The 25,795-nt window shown below is 43.1% G+C and overlaps 1 protein-coding gene and 1 pseudogene across 1 annotated transcript in view; one reads left to right on the top strand and one right to left on the bottom strand.

Annotated features, from left to right (window-relative positions):
- zdhhc17 (zinc finger DHHC-type palmitoyltransferase 17) overlaps positions 1-25,795 on the bottom strand; it is a 134,397-nt gene that overhangs the window by 98,160 nt on the left and 10,442 nt on the right. The window contains exon 2 of the mRNA XM_059652606.1: positions 5,579-5,682. Coding sequence (XP_059508589.1) covers positions 5,579-5,682 — 104 coding nt within the window. The remainder of the gene's footprint in view (positions 1-5,578; positions 5,683-25,795) is intronic.
- LOC125461171 (U6atac minor spliceosomal RNA) lies at positions 12,550-12,652 on the top strand (annotated as a pseudogene).

The raw sequence follows: 25,795 nt of genomic DNA on the forward strand, positions 1-25,795 counted from the left end.
AGGGTTGGAATATAAAAGCAGCGATGTGCTTCTGAGGCTTTATAAAGCTCTAGTTAGGCCCCATTTAGAATACTGTGTCCAATTTTGGGCCCCACACCTCAGGAAGGACATACTAGCCCTGGAGCGTGTCCAGCGGAGATTCACACGGATGATCCCTGGAATGGTAGGTTTAACGTATGATGAACGGCTGAGGATCCTGGGATTGTATTCATTAGGTTTAGAAAGTTGAGGGGAGATCTAATAGAAACTTACAAGATAATGTATGGCTTAGAAGGGGTGGACGCTAGGAAGTTGTTGCCGTTAGGCGGGGAGACTAGGACCCGTGGGCACAGCCTTAAAATTAGAGGGGGTAAGTTTAAAACTGAAATGAGACGACATTTCTTCAGCCAGAGTGGTGGGCTTGTGGAATTCATTGCCACGGAGTGGTGGAGGCCGGGACGTTGGATGCCTTCAAGGCAGAGATCCAGAAATTCTTGATCTCAGAAGGAATCAGGGGCTACGGGGAAGAGTGCAGGGAGTGGAGTTGAAATGCCCATCAGCCATGATTTAAATGGCGGAGTGGACTTGATGGGCTGAATGGCCTTACTTCCACTCCTAGTCTTATGGTGTTATTGGTCATTTATTGTCAATGTGAGTACTTACTTATTAATGCTATGCTGCGACAACATTTCCAGCAATGTCCGTAATTTACTCCAGTTCTGTGGGCTTCTATGTTAACTGTGTCCTACGTGGATTTTATCAAGTGTCTTCTGGAAGTCTGTATAAACAATATCCATCGATATTTTCTGTCCGCTACCTTAGCCACCTCTTTAAAACTTCCACTAGGTTTATCAGGCAACCTGCCTGTTATAAATCCACGCTGTCTCCTTAATTAAGTGAATATTTGTCAAGTGTTCAATCATTTCATCCTTGATTATAGACTCCAACAATCCTTTGCCCACCTCCCACAGATGTTAGGCTAACTCGCCTGCAATTCCCTAGTTTTTCTCTTTTGCCCTTCTTGAACAGCGGAGTGCAACTACTCAATCTCGACAGACAATTTCTGGATCTTGAAGGGATGCACGTCTCCCCCGTTCCTATTTCTTCTGTTAAATGTTTTAACCGGTACTGTGTAAACTTAAACTACATCCCCTTGAAAGCCAAACATTCCTTCACACAAAGTGCAGACTAGACACAGAACTCTGCAAGAAATGATAAGCAAAAAGGATCAAAATCTGTAGATCGAGAGTCCAAATCAGAAGGGTGTAATGAGGTGCTTTTCTCAGAGATCTTTGGTTTTTGCTGAAGAGATCACATTACTGTCAATTGGAGAGTGAAAGAAGATCCTCAATTCAGTAATAATGGGAACTGCAAATGCTGGAGAATCTGAGATAATAAAATGCGAGGCTGGATGAACACAGCAGGCCCAGCAGCATCTCAGGAGCACAAAAGCTGACGTTTCGGGCCTAGACCCTTCATCAGAGAGGTCTGAAGAAGGGTCTAGGCCCGAAACGTCAGCTTTTATGCTCCTGAGATGCTGCTGGGCCTGCTGTGTTCATCCAGCCTCACAATTTATTATCCTCAATTCAGTAGCTAGTCAGCTGGAACCAGGTCTTTTCTGGAATTAGAGCTTAATTTGAGAATCTGAGTTTTTTTTTTAAATCATTCACAGATGTAAAGAGAGTGAGGCCTGTTTCTGTTGAAGCCTTTCTAGGGGTCTAAGTTCAACTGCCCTTTTTCAGGTCTTTCATTTATTTTGATTTTATTGTCAAATGCATTTTACAGTAATACTATAAACTACTGTGAAAAGCTTTCAATTGTCATCACAATACGGCACCATGATGCATCATTTAAGAACTGGACAAAACAGAAAGATATAGCTTGAAATGAATCCATCAGTCCTGAGCCAGCTCATCGCTGTTAATGACACATGCGCCGCCAATCCATCCGCATACATCTACACTGGACCCAGCCTACTTTGGGATCGCTGATCCTAGGCGCCGTTTTTGCCGTTGGGCTGATCCTCTTCCCCCATGGCCGCACTGCCACCTGGGTTGGAACAACTAACATCAGAGTCGCATCTCTTGCTGATGGACCCACCTCATCAATGTTGCCATGGCGCCCTTGAGCCACTGCTTTGCTGCCCCCAGTGTCGGACCCAACCTACAATCAAGTCACTAATCCTCAGGCACCAGCTTTTGCCATTTGGCCTAGGCTGCTGGGCGTACCCCTGATGCAGCAGCTGACTATTCTAGGTCCCGTGCTTGCTCCAGAAAAGTAAGTAGGCGCTCACTGTCCTCTACACTGGGTCTGCTCAAGGTCCGTGTCCTGAGCCTGGTTCAAGATGCTTGAGATCCATGGTAGGCGTGCTTGAAGTCCACGCGCCGGGCTCTCACTGCTGCCGATGTTGTCCAAGCTCTGAACAAAGCAAGTAAGTGAAAAAAAACATGAAAAAAGAAATGCGGTTGGAGTGGATGAGCCTCGACACAGGAGCCATACTCCACCGCCATCTTGGACCAGAAGGGCTGTGTCAAACGGCAACTTAAAAATCCAAAGGTTGTTACTCGGCATTTCAACCCAATAGGCACCTGATGTCAGCTTGCCTCTCAAAATCATCAAATTAGGCTTCTCTAAAAGGTAGATAACAAAGTTTAACCAGTCAGTGAACTCCATACAATTCAATGTTCTGAACTTTGAGGCACGAATTAAAAACTAAGAGATAGCAGGAACTGCCAATGCTGGAGAATCTGAGATAAGTTTCTGAAGAAGGGTCTCGGCCTGAAATGGTCTAGACCTTTCCTACTCCTCTGATGCTGCCTGGCCTGCTGCGTTCATCCAGCTCCACACCTTGTTATGTCTTAATTAAAAGCTATAACGTGTTTGCAATACAGGTCCAATTTTCCATTTTCCCAGTGTATACTCCCAACAAAAAAGAAGAGACTTGTCCAACTTGTCCCACTCTCCTGCTATTTGCCCAAACCCCTGCAAATTTTTCCCCTTTAAGTACTTATCTAATACCTCTCAAAAGAATCAGCTTCCACAGCCTTTCAGGCAGCACATACTCGATAACAACATGTAAATTATAGCGTTTCTTACACAATAAAACACTTCAAGGTGTACAGTTTAATTGCTTCACAGGCTCTCTTAGGTGAATGCCACTGGGCTTCTTGTTTTGGTTGCTCAGATTTTCCTAGCCTTAGTTTGGCCTTTCCCACGAGAATTTAGTCAGACATCAGTCAAGGGATTGTGTTTATTCAAACAAACTTGCAATTCAAAGCAGCATGAAAGCTGAATACATGAATATGGTTGACTGTGCTATTCACAGCCAACTTGCCTTCTTCATGCTCCGGCTCAATGAGACTATTCATACTTTGGTCCAATACGTTTGTTCAAGTGTGGCCAGATCATGCTGGCAAAGGCTTCTCTTTCCAGCAACCCCACCAACTGCAGACTTCTCTGCTCAATATTCACTACTGACTCCTCATTTACATTGGATGAAGTAGTGAAGGCATACAGAGGGGGATCAGGTCACACATTGAAGTTGGTGGTGTCCAACTGTATCTCAGCATCACATTCCCATCTTATCTATTGTCCAATTTGGCAAATTGTTTGTCCAACATCCAATCTTGGAGGAGTCACAATTTCCTCCTATTAAATACTGGGAAGTAGCAAAGTCACTATCTTCAACCACTAAGACCACTGTACCCTGGTTCCAAACTTAATCCAGCTCCTTGTTCATTACCTCAAATTTTATTCAAACTCAAACTAAGTTTCTGGTTCCACAGGAAGCTCACACTTAGGACTGAGACTAGTTGAGTTTCTTTGGAATTCTCTGCCCCATTCAGCATGGAGGCAGTTTCTTTGTACATTTTTAAGATAAATAGATTCTTAACAAGGGAGTCAGATATGGTGGTAGGGAAATTATTGGAAAAGATTCTCAGGAACAAAATCTATCATTTAGAAGCAAATGGACTTATAAGCAATAGACAACATGGTTTTGGGTGGGGCATGTCATGTCTCATTAACTTGATCACGTTTTTTGAAGAGGTAACAAAGATGATTGATGAGGGACAAGTAGTTGATGTTGTCGACATGGACTTCAGTAAAGCCTTTGACAAGGTCCCTCATGGGAGACTGTGCAAAAGGTGAAGTCACACGTTATTAGGGATGAGCTGACAAATGGACACAGAACTGGCTTAGTCACTGGTGACAGACGACAGCGATGGAATGAAGGGTAGCGATCAGTGATGCTCCACAGAGCTGAATGGCCTATTCCTGCTCCTAGTTCTTATGTTCTTGTTCACAGGGATCAATGCTGGGACTGCTGCTATTCATGGTCTACGTAAATGCTTTGGAGGAAACCGTAGCTGGTTTAATTGGTAAGTTTGCAGACAATACAAGGTTTGGTGATATTGTGGACAGTGATGAGGATTGTCAGAGGATTCAGCAGGATATAGTTCAGTTGGAGGCATGTGCAGAAAAATTTCAGGTGGACTTTAATCTGGCAAAATGTGAGGTGACGCAGGCCAAGTACAGGTGGAAATTATTCAGTGAATGGAAGAACCCTTAGGAGTACTCATGTGCAGAGAGATCTGGGTGTGCAGGTCCACAGATCACTGAAGGTGGCACAGGTAGATAAGATTGTAATTAGGACTTATGGCATGCTTGCCTTCATTGGAAGGGGCTTTGAGTATAAGGATAGACAAATAATGCTGCAGCTTTATACAACTTTAGTTTGGCCAAACTTGGAATATTGCATTCAGTCCTGGTCACCAGACTACCAGAGGAAGTGGATGCTTTGGAGAGGGTACAGAAAAGGTTTACCAGGATGTTAGATAACAAAGTGTGAAGCTGGATGAACAGAGCAGGCCAAGCAGCATCTTAGGAGCACAAAAGCTGACGTTTCGGGCCTAGGCCCTTCATCAGAGCCCGAAACATCAGCTTTTGTGCTCCTGAGATGCTGCTTGGCCTGCTCTGTTCATCCAGCTTCACACTTTGTTATCTCGGATTCTCCAGCATCTGCAGCTCCCATTATCTCTGTTTACCAGGATGTCGCCTGTTTTCAGGGATTTTAGCTATGAAGATAGGGGTTTCTATCAGGTTGATGATAGACGTTTGTAAGATTGTGAATGCATGGATAGAGTCACAAGTAGGAGGCTTTTTCCCCAGGACGGAGGGGTCAATTACTAAGGGACACAGGCTGAGCCGCAGGGAGGGGAGATGTTTAATAGAGATGTGCGAGGCATGTTTTTCACACTAAGGGTGTTGAGTACCTTGAACATGCTGCCAGGGGAGGTGGTGGAAGCAGACACAATAGCAGCATTTAACAAGCACCTGGATGAATACCGGAATACAAAGGGAACAGAGGGAGTTAGATCCTGCAAATGAAGACAATTTTAGTATGAAAGGGCAAAATGTGTCAGCACAGGCTTGGAAGGCCAAGGGGGCCTGTTCCCGTGTTGTATTGTTCTTTGTTTTGCTCCAATCCGAAAGCAGGTCTACGAGCCGTAACTTTCAAAATTATTTTCTTTCATTGCCATCATTAAATCAGAGACAGAGCATCAAGCCCAAAAAAGTAATAAAATCATTCTGTACTTACTGTGTGGCTTTGACAATGTCCCAGGTGCTGTAGTCATCGATATGGCCCTTCCGTGCCAGTGAATCACTGTAGCCGTGACTGTAATGGCTTTGAGCCTTTACATCCTATTTTGAATCAAAAGATAAAAGGTCCCAAAAAAATCAGTACATGAAATAAAGAAAAGTTTTCCAATGCTTCATCTACGCATCCTTTATTGTGAAACAGGAAATTGAAATGTGCACTTAACTATGATGGAAAGCAAAACTGTGTCTTCAGTCACAGGAATTGAAGAAGCCCAGACAGATGCTTTGGGAGCACAGGTTCAAATTCCTTCATAGTGGGTTTTAAATTCATTTCATGAACCTCAAATTGAAAGCTTGTTTCAGTAAAGGTGATTCAGAGGCTGTTGTAAAAATCCACCTGGCTTATTCAATTCTCTTTTAAGGATTCTAAGGAAATACGTCATCCTTACCTGGTCAAGTTACGGGTGACGCTACATCCTCAGCAATATGATTGACTCTCAACTGAGTGCAATACAAATTTTGTGGTGATCTCTCTGTTACTAACATTTCCTTTTCTCCTTTACCTTCTCTATATCAACTGTTGAGTTAATTGATAAAGTTCATCAACACTTTTCTATCTCAGAATATCGACCACTGGACCCCAAAAATCAGGGACCCATTGCAATGGCATAGGTTGATTCCTTATAATGTAAGATTTAAAGATGGATCAAGCAGTATAACAGCACCCTGGAACCTCCCAAATCTTTTTCTCTACCTGAAACATAGAAAATAACAAAGGTAGGCCATTTGGCCCAGTGAGCCCACTCCGCCATTCAACATGATTATACCAATGTCCTACCTCAATGCCACACTCCCATACTCTCCAAACAAAAACACTTCAGCTTCTAGGATTCTATTGCTTTATTTCAAAAATGAAATATTTCACGTTGTTGAAGTACCATTGCATGAAGGATTTAAAAAAAAAGAGCTAAGTGTGGGATTTAGAACAATTAACAATACCGACAAGAAAAGAGGCAGCGACAGTTCACCAGGTTGGTATTAGCTATCTGTATTTACAAGTCCCCTTTCACAAGGTAAAATGTCCCAAACTGTGTAACTGCAAATATGCTCAAACAAAATTTCAAACTGAGCCACAAGGAGCTATTATGACAGTTAACATAGAACATTACAGTACAGTACAGGCCCTTCGGCCCTCAATGTTGTGCCAACAAAGCTTGACCAAGGAGATAGATTTTAAGGAGAGTCTTATCGGAGAAAAGTGAAGTAATGAAGCAGAGAAGCAACTGAAGGCATGGTCACCAATGGTGAAGCAGTTAAAATGGAGTCAGGGTGTAGTACTTCATATCACAGAGATAAAGATGAGAGAGCCAAGTAAGATTTGGAAAAAAAGGGTGAGAAGCTTAAACTGAATACGCTATCTGACCAAGAGCCAAAAATCTCTATAATTTTCAATGTATTCCTGTTTTCTTGTATTCAGGTACACACGAAAATAAAATCAGGTCTAATAGCAGTGGAAACAGATTCAGTTATAGCTTCCAAAATAAAATTGGGGAAAGGTTTGAATTTGGAACATCAGCAAAGAGTATGGCAGTGGAACAAATTGGACAGCACATTCAGAAAGGCAATATAGACATGATGTTAAATGGTCTCAGCATTTGTGTTACCAACAATTTAATGATTACCTGAAATGTTTGATTGATGAAACTGCTTATTAAGTAACATCACACCCCACATCAGGTAATCTGCTTTCTAAATGACTGCATGAAGAGGAAGGCGTAGCAATTCTGGGAATGTAAGTGCCTTCCATTCTGAGGCTTGCAGCTTTGTCTCGGTCACTGGGCTCGTTCTAACAGCCTGTTGTTTCCCTATGACGTGCTCTCTCTGTCACTGTGCTTCCTTCTCAATGCGTCTACACGTTTATCAAGTGTTTGAAGGGCAGTCATGAAAATGTGATTTCTTTCCCCCACCCCATACCAGGGTCCTGAGCACCCCTCAGCTTTGTGAAGGGGTCAAATGGAACAGATATAGTTTCTCTGAAGTTTGGAAGAAAGGGTGGTGATCTCATTGAAAGGGAAAAAGTCTTGAAGGAGGTTGACAGTGTCTGCGCAGACTGGCTGCTTCCCACTAACTGCAGAAGGTAGAACACATGGTCACACAGCTGGACAATGTCAAACACAGAGTTGACCATTTAGGACTGAGATGAGGAGAAACTTTGTTACTCACAATGTTAGGAATTCGCTATTCCTGTGTCTGCTCAATTGCTGAGTATATTCAAGGTTGGGATTGATAAAATTTGGGGCACAAAGAATTGGGAGAAAATACAATTGAAAGTGGTGTGGAGTTGGAGGATCGGACAGGATGCGGAATGGTCATACAGTCATAAAATCATACAGCATGGAAACAGACCCTTTGGTCCAACCAGTCCTGGTCAAACATCATCCCAAACTAAACTAGTCCCATCTATCTGCTCCTGGCCCAGATCCCTCCAAACCTTTCCTATTCACGTACTTACCAAAGTGTTTTTTAAATGTTGCCATTATATCCATATTCATCATTTCCTCAGGAAGTGCCTTCCACATGCAAACTGCCTTCTGTGTAAAATATTTGCCCCTCATATCTTTTTAAATCTCTCTGCTCTCACCTTGAGGAGCTGTATTGTCAAACCCTCTCCTAATCTCTTATCATCCAACTAGAGGTCAGGAATGTACAGTTGCACAGACAGTGAGTTATCTTCGCGGTCTCTCCCACACCCAACAGACCTCACCCGTCCCCAAGCCTTTCCAAAGCAGTATATCCCATCCTACTGCCCGGAATTAGTACTGGAATCTAGAAGGGACAAAACCTCATTCACAGAACTACACAGTTCAATCCCATATACTATCACAGTCATTGAGGGTGAACGCATTCATCTCTGAGGGATTCTTTCTTCAGTTTATTCAGATACAAGGAGCAGAGTTCCTTTCTGAGTGGTTGAATTTTCTTGCTTTTATTCTAATCATAAATGCTTTCCTTCCATATTGTTCAGCTAACCTGAGCTGAATAAACCACATTGCTTTAGGTTCAAACCAATCACATTTTTGTTGCATTGATTAACCGAAAATTATTATTGAATATCAGCATTGCACAGATGTTGAGACAATACTTGTTTCTGTCATGTACTGCTTGGATCAGTACTTGGGCCCTAGTTATACACAATTTAAATGAATGGCTCAGATTTACCATGATCATATTGAATGGTGGAGCAGGCTCTAAGGGCACAAGGGCCTACTCTGGTTTCTATTTTCTATGTTTCTCTGATTCACATTTAAATAATAACAGAGACATTTTATAAAAGTTATAGCTTACAACAAATGTCGAAGGGAAAATGAAGGGGTTTTCTTTAAGCTTCAAGCAGTTCTTACTGAAGAACACAAAGAAAGGTCACCAACTGGTCAAGATCTGATGGCTTCTATCTTGCTCACAGTCCCAAGCTGTTTAGCTACCAGAGAATCATTGAGTTGTTGGTAGGCAGAGAGACTTCGACATCAATAACTGCTCACAGATGCACAAACTGAATCTCCATTTGATGACAGCCCTTGGCTCCAGTTCATCCACAAACCTTGCACCCCTGCTTGAACAAGCAGCTGTATAAACAGCACTTACAATGAGTCACATTACATTCTTTTAAAAGGTGCAGCAATCCCTCGATAACACTTGGTTTTATAAACTTTTCATTTCCAATTTGAGTCCACAATCAAAGATGCACACAAATAACAAGTTATGCTTTTCACAATGTTAACAGTTTCAAACAAATGAAAAACAATTCAAAGATAAATAATCAAATCCATTATATCTAAACTTTCGAGCCAAAAGATACCAGCATGCACTCCCTTATAAAGCAACTGAAAATGAAGATCCACTCCTGCAACATGTCATCTACAAATCTCACAGACAGAGAGCAGATGGCAACAAATCATAAGTTCATAACAAACCAGAGATTACAATTTCAAAAATGCACTCTACGTCAGGTAAGGAGAATTCAAGCCCAACCATCAACTGCATCAATTACTTTCCCTCTGTCATAAAGTCAGAAGTGGCAATGTTCACTGAAGTGACAATGTTCAGCACCATTCACAATTCCATCATTCACAGATACTGCAGCATGGACAATATCCAGGTTTGGGCTGAACAGGAAGGAACACTTCAAGCATACAAGTCACAGGAAATTACACACCCAGCAAGAGATAATCTAACATCATCCATGACAATTAATGACATAGCCATCACTGAATTACCCACTGTAAACATCCTGGGGGCTTCCCACTGAACAGAAATTGAACTGGACCAGCCATATCAGTGCAGGCAGAGGCCAGGAATCCTGTAAATGTAACTCACTACCTGACTTCTCAAAACCTGTCTTTCACTTCCAAGACAGGGGTTTGATGGAATACTCCCTGCTTGCCTGGCTGAGCACAGCTCCACCGACACTTAAACTTGACATCATTGAGCATGCAAAGCATGAAGGCAGTCCACTTAATTGGCACTTCATCCTTCAACATTCACTCCACCTCCCATCAACCCCACCCTCCATTACCAATGCACAGGAGCAGCAGCATGTACCATGTGTAAGATGCACTGCAGAAATGCTCCTCCCAACAGTACCTGCCAAACCCGTGACCATTACCATCTAGAAGGACATGGGCAGCAGGCACCACCTACTGCATTGTATCTTGTAGCTAACATACATTGTAATTATGTGACAGTGTTAAAGGAACTGAATGGTGATGGGGCGCTATTTATATGGGCCAATTTATCCTGGATGGTTACAAACAAGTGTTGTTGGAGCTGCACCCATCCAGGCAAGTGGGGAACATTTTATCACACTCCCGACTTGTGCTTTGTAAATGATGGAAAGGTTGCGAGGAGTCAGAAGGGCATCCACTCAGCAATAGATTCTCTAATTTTGGACCTGTTCTGATAACTGGTTGTCATGATGTGGAGGTTGCTGGTGTTGGACTGGGGTGGACAAGGTCAAAAATCACACACCACCAGGTTATTATCCAACAGGTTTACTTGATTCATAGCTAATCGTGTGACTGTTCAAAATGACCTTGTTGTAAATGATGATTCCCCTCTCTGCCTCCTCCAGATGTTGACAGTGTCAGATCATTACTAACAGTTCAGATTACATCTACAGCAGACAATCAGGATATTCAGACCAACTCGCCCACGCTAATATTCTTCACAAACTTTCTCCCATCTTTCTCCATTAAATTCTCTCAGCAGATATTTCTATCTGTCCTTCCTCATTTTTATCCAGCCATTCTTCAATATATTATGCCACTTATGTTGAAATTTACACTTTATGCTCTCTCCCAACATCTGACGAAACATCTAGTTCCTCAAATTCTCTCTCTAACCCATTTTTAATTTTAAGACCTATAACACAGGTCATCTCAGTCTTTTCTGAAGTATGCAGCCCCAACCTGTTCTGAGCCTCAGTTCCGACACCATCCAAGAATACGGATGTACTTTATTGCATCTTCTGCACTGTGTACCGTGCCCTCATTTAAACAAAGACTGCATCTTATTTGACACACTGTGCTTCATGTGTTAGTTCAAATATGTATTCATGCTTGGGATGTGGGTGTTGCTAACAAATGCCAACATTTATTGTGTATCCCTCACTGATCAGAGGGGGTTAGTCACTTTTCCTAATTGCTCCCTTTGTGGATTGCCATGTTTTCCTGCAAATCAACGATGCACTTTAAAAAGCTCATTGAGATTAAAGGTACTTCATACCGACTGCTTCAAAACCTTAACTATCATCTTGAAAATATTTCAGAACTTGCAACAGAAAATGTACAAACTTGAGAAATCCAAGTTTTATTGTTCAGATAACTCTTCAAAGTCAATAGCCTTTCAATAGATTCATGATGATCTCACAAAAGATTATCCAAGTGAGAGGCCAACTCTTTCTCAAAGTTGCTGTCTGTTTCTATTTGGTGTTTAACTAATTGGCTGATAGACATCTGCAATACTATGTTTTTCTACATAAGGACTTTGGTAAAAGTTTAAAAGAAAACTTTTTTTTACAAGGCTGACTGTTAAGCATAGCAGATGGCAGCATCAATGATTATCCAGCCTTGCTTTGAAGTCATGCTAATCCAGGAGCATCTTTACTCTAACAGCAGATAAAGTATTAATATGCAAGTCGCTCTTTTAGGCCTAATCCTTCCTTGTTCTTTTTTGTATGTCTGGCAATCCTCTTTAAATGCACAATGTATTTGTCCAGACTCTGGCTCTCCACAACTGCTTCTTGGCTACCAGCAACAATCCAGTACCGCACACTACTGGGCAGCACTCATGTTTCCCAAGCAGAAAGTTGTGGGTTGAAAGATTTGCTCCTGAAACTTAAGAACAAAATCTAGGTTGACACTTGCAGTGCAATAGCTGAGGGAGCACTGCATATTTAGGTGTGACATCAAACTGAAAAAGTGTTTGCCCTCTTACAGAGATCCAAACACAAAAGCAATATTTTGAAAGACACCATTCCCCAGCATCTGGACCAGCATTTGTCTTTAGATAGCAGCACAACATTGACACTTCTGTTAACATTGCAACCATCTCCAACATTACTATAAAAACAGAACAAATAAGTGCAGGCCATACAGTCCTCAAGCCTGCTCCATTACTGAATAAGATGATGGTTGATCCAAACTTGGCCTCAACTCCACATTCTCATGTGCTCTGCAGAATTCCCCCGATAATTCAAGAATCTGTCTCAGGTTTTAATGTATTCTCTCCAGCTCCTTGAGGACCAGTTAAAACAAGGAGGTAACTGGATCAGAGTACAAGGCCAAGAGATTAAGCATTGGTCTTATTTCTTGATCATTTTCACAAGGAATAAACAGTTCATTTCATGTGATTGGTTATACGTTTGTTTGCACAGTGAACCATCGACTCGCAATAACAATCTTGACAATCCCAGTGTGAAAGGACAGAAGGTTAGCACACCCTTTGATAAGGCATGTTGCCTTACAGCACACAAATAGATATGGCATTGCTATCTGAGTGCCAGCTCAATACATTAAAAAAAACAAAAACAGTTAATGACATTTGTGGCGTGTTATCACCTTGGTCGAACCACAGAAATGATGCAGCACAGAACAGGGCCATTTGGCCCATCTTGTCCACGTTGACACAAAGACATCAAGATGCCCCGTCGAATCTCATTTTCCTGCACGTGGCCCACAGACCTGCAACTAACAGCCTTTAATGTGCAGATCTACACACCTTTTAAAAGGGGTTAGGCTCTCTGTCTCCACACACCCACCACCCTCTGTGTAAAAACATTTTTCCTCAAATCCCCTCTAATCCTTCTGCCACTTAACTCGGATCATGTTTTGAACTCTCTGCCAAGGAAAACAGGTCCCTCCTGCATAGTCTATTTCTACCCCCCAAAATTTTGTGTTCCTAGAACATAGAACATAGAAAAGTACAGCACAGTGCAGGCCCTTCGGCCCACGATGTTGTGCTGTGGAATATTCCTAATCCAAAAATAAAATAACCTAAACTACATTCCCCTCAATTCACTGCTGTCCATGTGCATGTCCAGCAGTCGCTTAAATGTCACTAATGACTCCGCTTCCACGACTACCACTGGTAAACTATTCCATGCGCTCTCATCACCTTGTACACCTCGATCAGGTCACCTCTCTTCCTCCTTCTCTCCAGAGAGAAAAGTCCGAGCTCAGTCAACATCTCCTCATAAGACAAACCCTCCAGTCCAGGCAGCATCCTGGTAAACCTCCTTTGCACCCCCTCCAAAGCCTCCACATCTTTCCTATAATAGGGCGACCAGAACTGGACACAATATTCCAAGTGTGTGTACCTCAATCACGTCAGCCCACAGCCTTGTCTGTGTCAAGAAAAACAACTCCAACCTCTCCAATCTCTCCTCGTAGTGACAATTCTCCAGTTCTAGCAACACATTAGTCAATCTTCTCTGTACTCTCTCTCTATCAAGAGTAATTACGTCCTTAACATGATTTGATGACCAGACCTGCACATAATACTCCAGTAGTGGCATCATCGGTGTCTAATACAGTTTCATCTTTATATCCCTACTTTTGAATTCTATACCTCTGCCAATGAACAGGAGCATTACATATTCCTCCTTTACAACCTTACCTACCTGTACTACTACCTTTAGGGATCAATGCATGTGCACACCAACATCTCCCACTTCATTATTCCCATTTATTGTGTACTTGCGGGTACATAGAACATTACGGCACAGTACAGGCCCTTCGGCCCTCGATGTTGTGCCGACCTGTCATACCGATCTCAAGCACGTCTAACCTACGCTATTCCACGTACGTCCATATGCTTATCCAATGACAACTTAAATGTACCTAAAGTTGGCGAATCTACGACCGTTGCAGGCAAAGCGTTCCATTCCCTTACTACTCTCTGAGTAAAGAAACTACCTCTGACATCTGTCCCATATCTTTCACCCCTCAATTTAAAGCTATGCCCCCTCGTGCTCGCCGTCACCATCCTAGGAAAAAGGCTCTCCCTATCCACCCTATCTAACCCTCTGATTATTTTATATCTTTCAATTAAGTCACCTCTCAACCTTCTTCTCTCTAACGAAAGCAGCCTCAAGTCCCTCAGCCTTTCCTTGTAAGACCTTCCCTCCATACCAGGCAACATCCTAGTAAATCTCCTCTGCACCCTTTCCAAAGCTTCCACATCCTTCTTATAATGCGGTGACCAGAACTGTACGCAATACTCCAAGTGCGGCCGCACCAGAGTTTTGTACAGCTTCACCATAACCTCTTGGTTCCGGAACTCGATCCCTCTGTTAATAAAAACTAAAACACTGTATGCCTTCTTAACAGCCCTGTCAACCTGGGTGGCAACTTTCAAGGATCTGTGTACGTGGACACCGAGATCTCTCTGCTCATCTACACTACTAAGAATCTTACCATTAGCCCTGTACTTTGCCTTCCGGTTACTCCTACCAAAGTGTATCACCTCACACTTGTCTGCATTAAACTCTATTTGCCACCTTTCAGCCCAGCTCTGCAGCTTATCTATGTCTCTCTGCAACCTACAGCATCCTTCGTCACTATCCACGACTCCACCAACCTTAGTGTCGTCTGCAAATTTACTAACCCATCTTCTACGCCCTCATCCAGATCATGTATAAAAATGACAAACAGCAGTGAACCCAACACCGACCCTTGCGGCACACCACTAGTAACTGGTCTCCAGGATGAACATTTCCCATCAACTACCACCCTCTGTCTTCTTTCAGCAAGCCAATTTCCGATCCAAACTGCTATATCTCCCACGATTCCATTCCTCCGCATTTTGTACAGTAGCCTATTGTGCGGAGCCTTATCGAACGCCTTGCTGAAATCCATATACACCACATCAACCGGTTTACTCTCATCTACCTGTCTGGTCACCTTCTCAAAGAACTCAATAAGGTTTGTGAGGCATGACCTTCCCTTCACAAAACTGTGCTGACTATCCGTAATCAATTTATTCTTTTCTAGATGATTATAAATCTTATCCCTTATAACCTTTTCCAACACTTTACCAACAACTGAGGTAAGGCTCACTGGTCTATAATTACCAGGGTTGTCTCTACTCCCCTTCTTGAATAGGGGAACCACATTTGCTATCCTGCAGTCATCTGGCACTATTCCTGTAGACAATGATGAGTTAAAGATCAATGCCAAAGGCTCGGCAATCTCCTCCCTGGCTTCCCAGAGGATCAGAGGATAAATTCCATCCGGCCCAGGGGACTTTTCTATCTTCACCCTCTGAAGGATTTCTAATACCTCTTCCGTGTGAACCTCAATCCCACCTAGTCTAGTAGCCTGTATCTCAGTTACTGTTTGACGTCCCGCAATACGTTAACTCACACACAGAGTTGAACTCCATTCTGCCATTCCACATTTTGGAGCTGACAGCTATCCTCTAAACTGTGCATGCACAGCCAATTTCCTGATTGTGATCCACACGTTCAAGTCCTCCCCATTAATTCACAAAACAAAAAGCAGGGGTCCCAACACTGACCCATGTGGAAAACCACTTGAAACAGCTTTCCATTTGCAAGGACAGCCATCGACCACCACTCTTTGCTTCCTGTTACTGAGCCAGCATTGGATACCCTCTGCATCCCATGGGCTATTACTTTTTTTGACCTGTCTACCATGTGGAACCTCGTCAAATGTCTTCCAAAAATCCAAGGGAACAACCATCAACTGTACTACTCTCAATGACCCACCTTGTCACCTTCTCAAAGAATTCAATCAAATTTGTATGGCATGACCTTCCCTGAACTGACTTGTCCATGCCTTTCCAAGTGACAGTTTATCCTATCTCTCAGGATTGATTCTAACAATTTGCCAATCACTGAAGTAAGGCTAATTACCTGTAATCGTTGGATGTTTCCTTTGTACCTTTTTAAAACAACAGAACCATAGTTGTTTTCTGACAGTCCTCCGACACCTCACCTGTGTCTAATGATGATTGGGAAGTAATCCTCAGAGCATCTGCTATTTCCTCCTTGACCTTCTTCAAGGGCCCAGGGAACAATCCATCCAGCCTGGTGACGTATCCACTCTCAAGGATTCCACCTGTTCTAACACTTCTCTTGTTGTTATGATTATTTTATTCAATATTTCACACTGCTCCTCTTTGATTACTATATCCACATTACTCATTCCCTTTGTGAATATGGAGGCTAAAAATTCATTTAAAATTCTTCCCTCACGTCCTTTGCATCTCCACTTAAGTTCAACAAGTGCAGCAACTGACTCGGCTTCATCTGCTTCAGGGGTTGCCGTATTTGCCACCTTCCTCTCTACACTGTTTAGACCCATAAACAATGAGTTTGTAGTTGTAACAATGGTCACAAATATTTGATCACTGTGATCAGAAAAATGAGTGGGGAGCCAGGCAAGAACAAGTGCCAGTACCAGGAGAACTATTCCACACAGGACTATAAGTTTACACCAACTCCTTCGATAAATGTCATGGTGGCGCTGTCCATTTACAGAGTTCTCAAAAATACTCATCCCTAACACCATGGATAGTAAAATGCAGGGTATGCAGGGTAGACTGATATTAGTAGGATAATAGGTCAGCACAACATTGTGGGTCCAAGGGCCTGTACTGGCTGTACTGTTCCATGTTCTATGTTTAAGGTCCTTTCTGCTAGGTCCCACTTTTTCCTTCACTATCAAATACCCTTGAGTTTTCCTTTATCTTCCTTGCTATTGTTATCAGAGGGCATGAATAAAAAAGTGTGAAGCTGGATGAACACAGCAGGCCAAGCTAAAGCTTTTGCACTCAAGCTTTTGTGCTCCTGAGATGCTGCTTGGCCTGCTGTGTTCATCCAGCTTCACACTTTGTTATCTTGGATTCTCCAGCATCTGCAGTTCCCATTATCACTTATTCATGCCCTCTCTTTGATTTCCTTATTTTTTGTTTACTTGATCTCTCATTTTCTATACTCCTGTAGGTCGTATGCCATACTGACTTTTTATGATGATCAGAAGCTTTCTTTTTCTGGTTAATCTGCCCACGTATTTTTCCAGACAACTTGAGTTTAGATTTGGCAGTACCATTCTAATTTTTGGAGGGGAGATTTCTGCTTTGTGCCCCAAAGATTTCACTTTTTCCAGCCTCTCACTGGTTTAACCACTGATTTATTCTTTAGCAGTCATGTCCAGTCCACCTCTATCAAATCACTCCTCACCTTTGTAAAATCTGCCCTCCCCCAGTGAAAAGTTTTTCGAACCAACTTGCAGTCACGATCTCCAATATGGTTGCCCTCCGTCACCTTACCCACTTGTTGTGGTTGGTAGGCTCACCGAGTTGGTTTGTTGTTCCGCAGATGTTTTGTTACCGTGCTTGGTAACATCACCAGTGCAGACCTGATGAAGCGTCAGTGTGTTTTCCCAGCTGGTTTTTAAACTCTGGGGTCCATTGCGATGGGTTGCCTCACTTCCAGGTGTCGTCCATAGTGGAATATATATGGGGTCGAGTCCAATGTGTTTATTAATAGCCTGCTTCGTGGAGTGCCATGCTTCCAGGAATTCTTGTGTTTGCCTCTCCCTCACCTGTCCCAGGATCTTGGTGTTGTCCCAGTTGAAGTGGCGGTTCTCTTTGTCCATGTAGATTGAGATGAGTGAGTATTGGACGTGTCTTTTTGTAGCCAGATGGTGTTCAAGTGCTCTTGTTAGTTTCCTTCTTGTTTGTCCGATGTAGTGTTTCTCGCAGTCTCTGCAGGGGATCTTACAGATGTCATTGGTCCTGTCCATGGGCGGGGAGTGGGTCTTTAGTTTGGGTGAGCACTTGTCATAGGGTTGATGTGGGTTTGTGTGCCACTCTGATGCCCAGTGGTCATAGAAGTCCTGTGGTGAGTTCTAATGTGCTCCTGATGTAGCGTAGTGTGATGAGTATGTCGGGGCGTATAGAATCTTTCTGACGCTGATCCTGGAACAGGCTAGGCAGAGATAGGCACGAGAATTCCTGGAAACACGGCACTCCACACCACAAAGCAGGTCATTAATAAACACATTAAACTTGACCCCATATACATTCCACTACGGTGGAAATCCAGAAGTGAGGCAATCCATCGCAATGGACCCCAGAATTTAAAAACCAGGCAGGAAAACACACCGATGCTTCATCAGAGGCTACGTGGAGGATGTTACCGATGGTATCGAAACGTCTGGGGAACAACAAACCAGCCTGGCGAGCCAACCAACCTCAACACCCACAACTGAGCTACAGATCTACTCCAAAACCTTAGAGGCTTTACCCACTTGCCCAGAATTGCATCTTCTCTTGTTGAGCTGGTCACGTTGCTTAAATAAAAAAATTCCTGGGCACAGTCCAGGAATTTTTCAACCATAATGCCCCTATTATTTGAAAGCCAACTGAAATTGGGATAGAGATAATGGGAACTGCAGATGCTGGAGAATCCAGGATCATAAAATGTGAGGTTGGATGAACACAGCAGGCTAAGCAGCATCTCAGGAGCACAAAAGCTGACGTTTCACCTTTTGTGCTCCTGAGATGCTGCTTGGCCTGCTGTGTTCATCCAGCCTCACATTTTATGATCTTAGGATAGCTATGTCTCCTACTGTTCATAAGAAATAGGGACAGAATTACAATTATTGCCTACCTATTCCTACAAGCAGAAATTTGTCTAATATATGTTCTTCTCTCTCCCTCCCACAACTGGGTCTCCGTTGTATTCTCCTAGTTGTGTAACTGCCCCCTTTTTTTTAAACTCCTCAACTCAACCCATAAAGCCTCACTGATTTGCCTGTTTCGTATATCATCCCTTCTCACAACTGAAATTGATTCTTGAACCAATACTGCTACCCTCCCCCCTCCTTTTTTGTCATATTGCTTGGAAACTTTAAATCCAAGGATATCGAGCTGCCAAATAAACCCTTATTTTAACCAGGTTTCTGTTCTAGCCACGGCATTGTGCTACCATCTGTCTATCTGTGCCTTTAATTCATCTGCTCAGTTTGAATTTCTCCTTGCATTCAAGTATAAGCAGCTCAACCTCATCAATTACTTTTTCTAGTCCGTTTTAACCCTCGCTTTGTTTGTCGTCAGCAACTTGCAAAGACATTACTAACTGATGTTCTACCTCCTGTTTCCTGATCTGAATTTGACTCAGAGTCTACACTTCGGTTCCCATCCCCCTGCGATTCTAGTTTAAAACCTCACCAATAGAATTAGCAAAAGCCCCCCCACCAAGGATATCTGTCTCAGCTGTCTCGGTACAAACCATCAGGTCCCACCTTCCCCGGAAATCAACCCAACACCTCAAGAATCTAAACCCCTTCCTGGTAGACTATTTCTCCAACCATGCATTTATCTCATCTATCCTCTTATTTCTGCTCTTGCTAGCATATGGCACTGGCCAATCATAAGATTACTGTAGTTGAGGAGCTGCATTTTAATTTATCTTCTAACCTTCTGTATTCAGTTGTAGAACAGAGAACATAGAACAATACAGTGCAGAACAGGCCCTTCGGCCCTCGATGTTGCACCGACCTGTGAGCTAATCTAAGCCCATCCCCCTACACTATGCCGTCATTATCCATATGCTTATCCAAGGACTGTTTAAATGCCCCTAATGTGGCTGAGTTAACTACACTGGCAGGCAGGGCGTTCTACACAGGACGTTTTCAGGTCCTCATCCCTTTGTTTGTTCATATCATTGGTATCTATGTGTACCAAGACCACTGGGTGTTTCCACTCCCACACCAAAATGTTCTGCAGGTGCTCCAAAGAATCCCTGGCACCAGGGAGACAACATTCTGAATTCATGCCTGCGGCCACAGAAATATCCATCCGTACCCCTGACTACTGAAGACACTATTTTTACAGCCCTGCTGCTGGTTTTCCTCCCCTCCTGTGCTGTACAGCCACCGTGATGCCATGAGCTTGGCTGATGCTGCTTTTCCGCAAAGTCACCCCACCAACAGTATCCCAAGTGGTATATCTGTTTGAGAGGGGGATGACCACAGGGTGCTCCTGCATTTCCCTCCTGAGCCTTGGACTTTGTCTGATGGTCAACCAAACCTTTCTGTCTGTGTAATCCTTACCCGTGGTGTGACCACCTCATTAATCATGTTATTCTCAATAACGAATTCACAATCAGACTTTTTTCTATTGAGTTCAAATCCCACGATCTGCATGGTGGGATGTGAACTCCAGAACATTACGTGGGTTCTGGATTAACAGTCCAGCAATAATATGACTACGCCATTGCCTCATCTGATTTTTGGGGGTGGAGAGGGAAGAGGAAGAATGAAGGTTTGTGGACAAAGTTCTAAGGATGCCTCTACACTTATGATTTCCTCATCGTGGTTTGTGATGCACGTAGTAGCCTTCCTTGGGACAGTCCTCCATGTTCTACTGCATGGAAGACTACGTTAAACAGTCAGTTGTGTGTTGCAAAAGCTGAATACTCACATTACTTGGGGCCTGTTGTGTACATGATATTCCAGCACAGGCTCACTGGAATGATAACTAATGGATTCAGTCACAGCAGCAGCCATCATGACTATGGCTTCAGGGCTCCATCCAACTCCCCCAATCCTACTTACTGGCTCCATCCAACTCCCCCAATCCTACTTACTGGCTCCATCCAACTCCCCCAATCCTACTTACTGGCTCCATCCAACTCCCCCAATCCTACTTACTGGCTCCATCCAACTCCCCCAATCCTACTTACTGGCTCCATCCAACTCCCCCAATCCTACTTACTGGCTCCATCCAACTCCCCCAATCCTACTTACTGGCTCCATCCAACTCCCCCAATCTTTCTTACTGGCTCCATCCAACTCCCCCAATCTTACTTAGTCCAAGCATTTACATACATGCACAGTAACCTTGATTTAGACTTTACTGCTTTCTTTCTTACTTACTCCAACTTCAGTTATGAACTTGCTATTTTCTATGTTAGCGCAATCTGCCTCTCCAAGCGCTTTCTAAACCATGGAGTTCCGCTCTAACCAAGTAAATCAGTGTCAGCTCTGTTAAGGTGCAACCTGTCCCATCTTACTGTGTAAGTCCCATCTTACTGTAGAATCAGAGAATCGCTAGCAGTATAGAAAGAGGCCATTGGCCCAGTGAGTCTGCAACAAACCTCTGAAAACCATCCTACCCAGACACAGACAGCCCCCACCCAATTCCTGCAACCTCACAATTCCCAAGCTGATCCACTTGGCCTGCACATTCTTGGATACTATGGGACAATTTAACATGGCCAATCCAGCCAACCTGTGCATCTCTGGATTGTAGGAGGAAACTGGAGAATGCAGAGGAAGTGCACACAGACACAGGGAAAAGGTACAAACTTCACACAGACAGTAGGCCAAGGCCAGAATCAAACCTGGGTGCCTGGTGCTGTGAGGCAGCAATGCTAGTCCCAATCTCCCAGGAATCACAGGCTGTTCCTCCTGCACCATTTTTCCAGCTACATATTCACCGATCTTATCCTTCTACTTCTGTATTTGCATGTGCCATTGGGATTAAGATGGAAGTTAATACATTTGAGGTCCTACTTGTTAATTTTCTACCTAGTTCCCCAAATTCTTATTGCTGGACCACATCCCATTCCACTCATGTCCTCTGCCTGCGCAACTCCCCCAGAAGAACATCCAACAGTTACTGCATAGCATGCTTTACATAGACCCTTCCTGGGGGCATACAAAGAGTCACAGAAATGCCTGTCTATTCTCCCGGTCAATTTATCCTCTCTTAGCATTACTCTTCCATTCTTTCTCCTCCCCTCCTGCATAACCGAGCCATTTGCGATGCCACAAATACAGTTCTGCCTGCACTCCTTCAGAAATCAGTGCCTTTCTCAGGCTCCGAACGGAAAACTAATTTTTGACTAGGAGCCCAGGGAACTTGTGTAATATTTGCCTCTTCCTCTTGGATTCTCCTTGAGTCATCCATTTCCTTTCGTTGCACTCTGAACATGCCATCCACTTAACTCCCAGATTTTCAGTTGTGCCGGTGTAACCCCAGCAGTTGCTGGAACTCAAACCCTGCAGCTTTAAGCATTTCCTGCACGTGGTCTTCAGGACACTGGTGGGGTCCATCACTTCTAACGTATTATAATCCACATGTTCCACTTAATCGAATGCAGCTGCCATATCGCAACATAACTTCAATCAAAATGAACATTATTCCACTCTGAATTACTTAAATCAGTTTATTATTTGTAATTATATTGGCTCGACTTTGCCTTATTCCTGGAATCTCTTAATTAAATCCAAGTACGGCTACTTCTTTTCAAAATGGCATGGTTTTCTAATTCACAGATATTTAAAAACAATCCCAAAAACAATTTCTTACCAATGAATGAATTTGAAGAAAAAAAAGGGCCTCATCCCCAAGCTTCACCAAATTCCCCTCTCAGTTCACTTTACTTTTTGCAGTGAACTTTATTTACAGCACCTCTTCCCCTTTCTGCATCAAGTTTCCACAGTGAACCAAACTTTCAGATGTTCTCACTGAGATAAAAATTCCCTTTCACTGACCGTGCCCCTTATTCGCTCAATGTGGATACATGCCTGAGGCCCCCTTTCCTTCAACAGTGATACAAGCCTGAAGGCCTCTCCCTACCAACAAGGACCCTAATTCCTAACAGAGTGATGGCTAACCAAAACACAAAACTAAATGGGCAGGGTTTGGAAAAATAGAAGATTCCCAAGTAGTAAGTGTCTCTTCCGCCCCCAACAGCACTCACTACTAAACCTGGACGCCAATGCAGACCATGCTGTTTGAACCCTGTCAGTTGTTTCAATGATTCAGAGTATGAATTTCAGCAATGACTCAACAAAGGCACTAGAAAACAAAAAAAAACTTTTAAAACCTGTAATCAAGGAGGAAATATTACTCACTTGCTGTTTTAGTCTGTCAACAGGCTACAGGTCTCAGCCAAAGACGTAAATATGCACCATCTTATCAATTCCAGTGTCAACATCTACACATTGTTGAGTAAATGCCCTTGCAGTAAGGAAATGTTCAAGTGGCTAAAAATAACATTTCATTTGCTTCCTGTTCACTTTACAAAGAAAGCCATAAGTAGGGTTCAGTCCCCAAGGCAAGAGACAGGGATTGAATTGCACTGGCAACTTGAGATTCATGAGTCTGTGTAATTCCTTCCACAGCCAGCTTTGGAGGTTGGATCATAAATAGTATTCAAGGCTGAATCAGACATATTTTGGTTCAATTGTTTCCAGTGAAGATCTGATGGGTCAAATAACCTCCTTCTGCACCATAACAATTCTGCCATTGTGGGATTCTCTGACAAGAGTCAAGGATTTTGGGTGTCAGGCAAGAAAGTGGAGTTAACGCTGCATTTATCAGGCACAATCATACTGAATGATAGGTTTGTTGCAGTGCACAAGCTAAATGAAGAGGCAAAGCAAAGCTGCAGGGTATTAATATGGGAAATTGATAACTAGACCATGACACAAAGAGATAAAAAGCACTACGACAAGGGTAAATCAAAAGGAATAGAAGCTTATTATTGAAATGGCGGAAGACTGCAGAGGTCTGAGATGAATCTCGATGTTTTCATCACAAAAGGCAGGTACAGGTGCAGGGAGTAATGAGAAAAGCTAATGTGTCATCACAGGGTCTTTTTAGCTCAATTGTCGTGTCTCCATCTCTGAGTCAGGGCACCTGAACCCACATGCTCTAGAAATACATAATAACATGTCTCAGCAAGTTGGTTAGAAAATAGCTAGGATGTTATCAAAAGTAGGAAATTATGTTCCAGTCAGGTAGGACACTATAGGAATCACATTTGAAGCATGGTTCATATAATCGCTAACTAAAGAAAAAGTTCCTGAAACAGCTGATGAAAAAAAATGGAGGCCTCTGTGCAACCAGCCCAAGGTGCCAACTACAGAGTGTGCACTGTGGCAGTTGGGTACATGTGAAAGTTAGGTGAAGTTGGGAAGGGAGTTTTATTTTCTTTTCGCATTCATGTTTCCTAACTACTTTCCCAGATCAATAGGGGCACGAGCAGACCAAGGTCCAACAGCTAGGTGATTAAAAGCAAAAATCAGAGAATGACAGGAGAAGATTGAAGTTAACATAAAGGGAGCATCTTTAAGACGACATAATTAGAGAAGTTAGCAAGTAAGGCGAAGTCAATTCAATGATAAATCATAGCAGATGAGGTTAGCTGAGTGAAATGTGTGACGTGCATTTGTGAGAAGTCATGGACCCTACTGGTCGGCTAAGTGACAAGTAAGGAAGTGCTCCCAACTCCAGAAACTTGAGTCCTCTGTTTTGGAGGTTCAGCAACAGCTGGAGACACTATGGCACATCCTCAGGGTTAAAAGTTCCACGGACAGTACGTTTAGGGAGGTGATCACACACAGTTCAAGGGACTGAGGCAAAGAAGGGACTGTCTGGTGGTACGTCAGTCAAAGAGAAACAGCAGAATGCCCAATGCAGGTGCAGGAGTACCCTGTGGTCATGCTTACCATCTTGTATTCTGGTTAGACTGTTGGTACTTCAAAGGAGTGCAGACACAGCCAAGCTTGTAGCACAAGCAGCCTGACTGTATGGGTGGGGAAGAAGTAAGCGTGATCGGAGATTTATTGGTTAGAGAAACAAAGACATTTCTGCGGCTGCAGACATGACTCCAGGATGACGTGCTGCTTTCCAAGGTTTTTAGCCACTCTACACCCAGCTGTGTTATAAATATCACTTTTTCCTAGCTACTAACAGTTCTGATGAAGAGTCTTGAATTGGACTTGAAACGTTAACACTGCTTTCTTCCCAGACCTGCTCGGTTTCTCCAGCAATTTCTGTTTTTGTTTCAGATCTCAAGCATCTGCAATTCTTTGTATTATGAAAATAGCTAGTTTACCCCACTTCATCAGTTGTTGTAAACTGTAATATTCTATTAATAAATCACTGACCTTTGTAAGTATGAACCAGTCACTCAGTCTGCTGCAAACAAGTGAAAACATCTGAACAAAGATCTCATCAGCAAAAGGATCATCTGAGCAAATACCCTTTTATTGTGCCTCTGTATGGGAGCATAATCATGGAGGTTTATATGTGGGTTAAAGATTTAACTAAAACAGAAAATTACTATGGAAACTCATCAGGTCCAATTGCATCTATGAAGAGGAAGCAGAGTTAATGTTTCAAGTCCAGTGATCCTTCTTTGGAACTGGCAGTAACTAGGAAAAACTGGTATATATGCTGAAAACAGAGGTTTGATTGTGGGAATAAAGAAGCTAAAGGATAGGTGTAGATCGAGCCCAGAGGCAGAGCAAATACAATAGTTGAGGAGACAAAGGGATGGATGACAATATGTAAATGAATGTCAGCTTTCCTTTCTCCCTGGTATGTTATCAAGTTTTGCCACCCTCACCGTCTCTCCCTCTGGGCTCCATGCCTCTGTTCATTGACTCCCTCTGCCCTGGTCTTCAGCATTAAAACCTCAGTTCTGAAGAAAGGTCACCTGGGTTCGAAACACTGACTGTTTTCTCCCCAGTGTGCTGCCAGACCTGCCGACTTTCTCCAGCAATTGTCTGTTGTTATTTCCAGCATTTGGTGTTCTTGATTTTATTTTAGAATTTTAACTAATGGACTTATGTGTCACAGTACGTCATTGTTCCATTAGTTCGAGTCCAGC

This window comes from Stegostoma tigrinum, chromosome 18 (assembly GCF_030684315.1).
Source record: "Stegostoma tigrinum isolate sSteTig4 chromosome 18, sSteTig4.hap1, whole genome shotgun sequence".
In the NCBI taxonomy this organism is placed as follows: domain Eukaryota; kingdom Metazoa; phylum Chordata; class Chondrichthyes; order Orectolobiformes; family Stegostomatidae; genus Stegostoma; species Stegostoma tigrinum.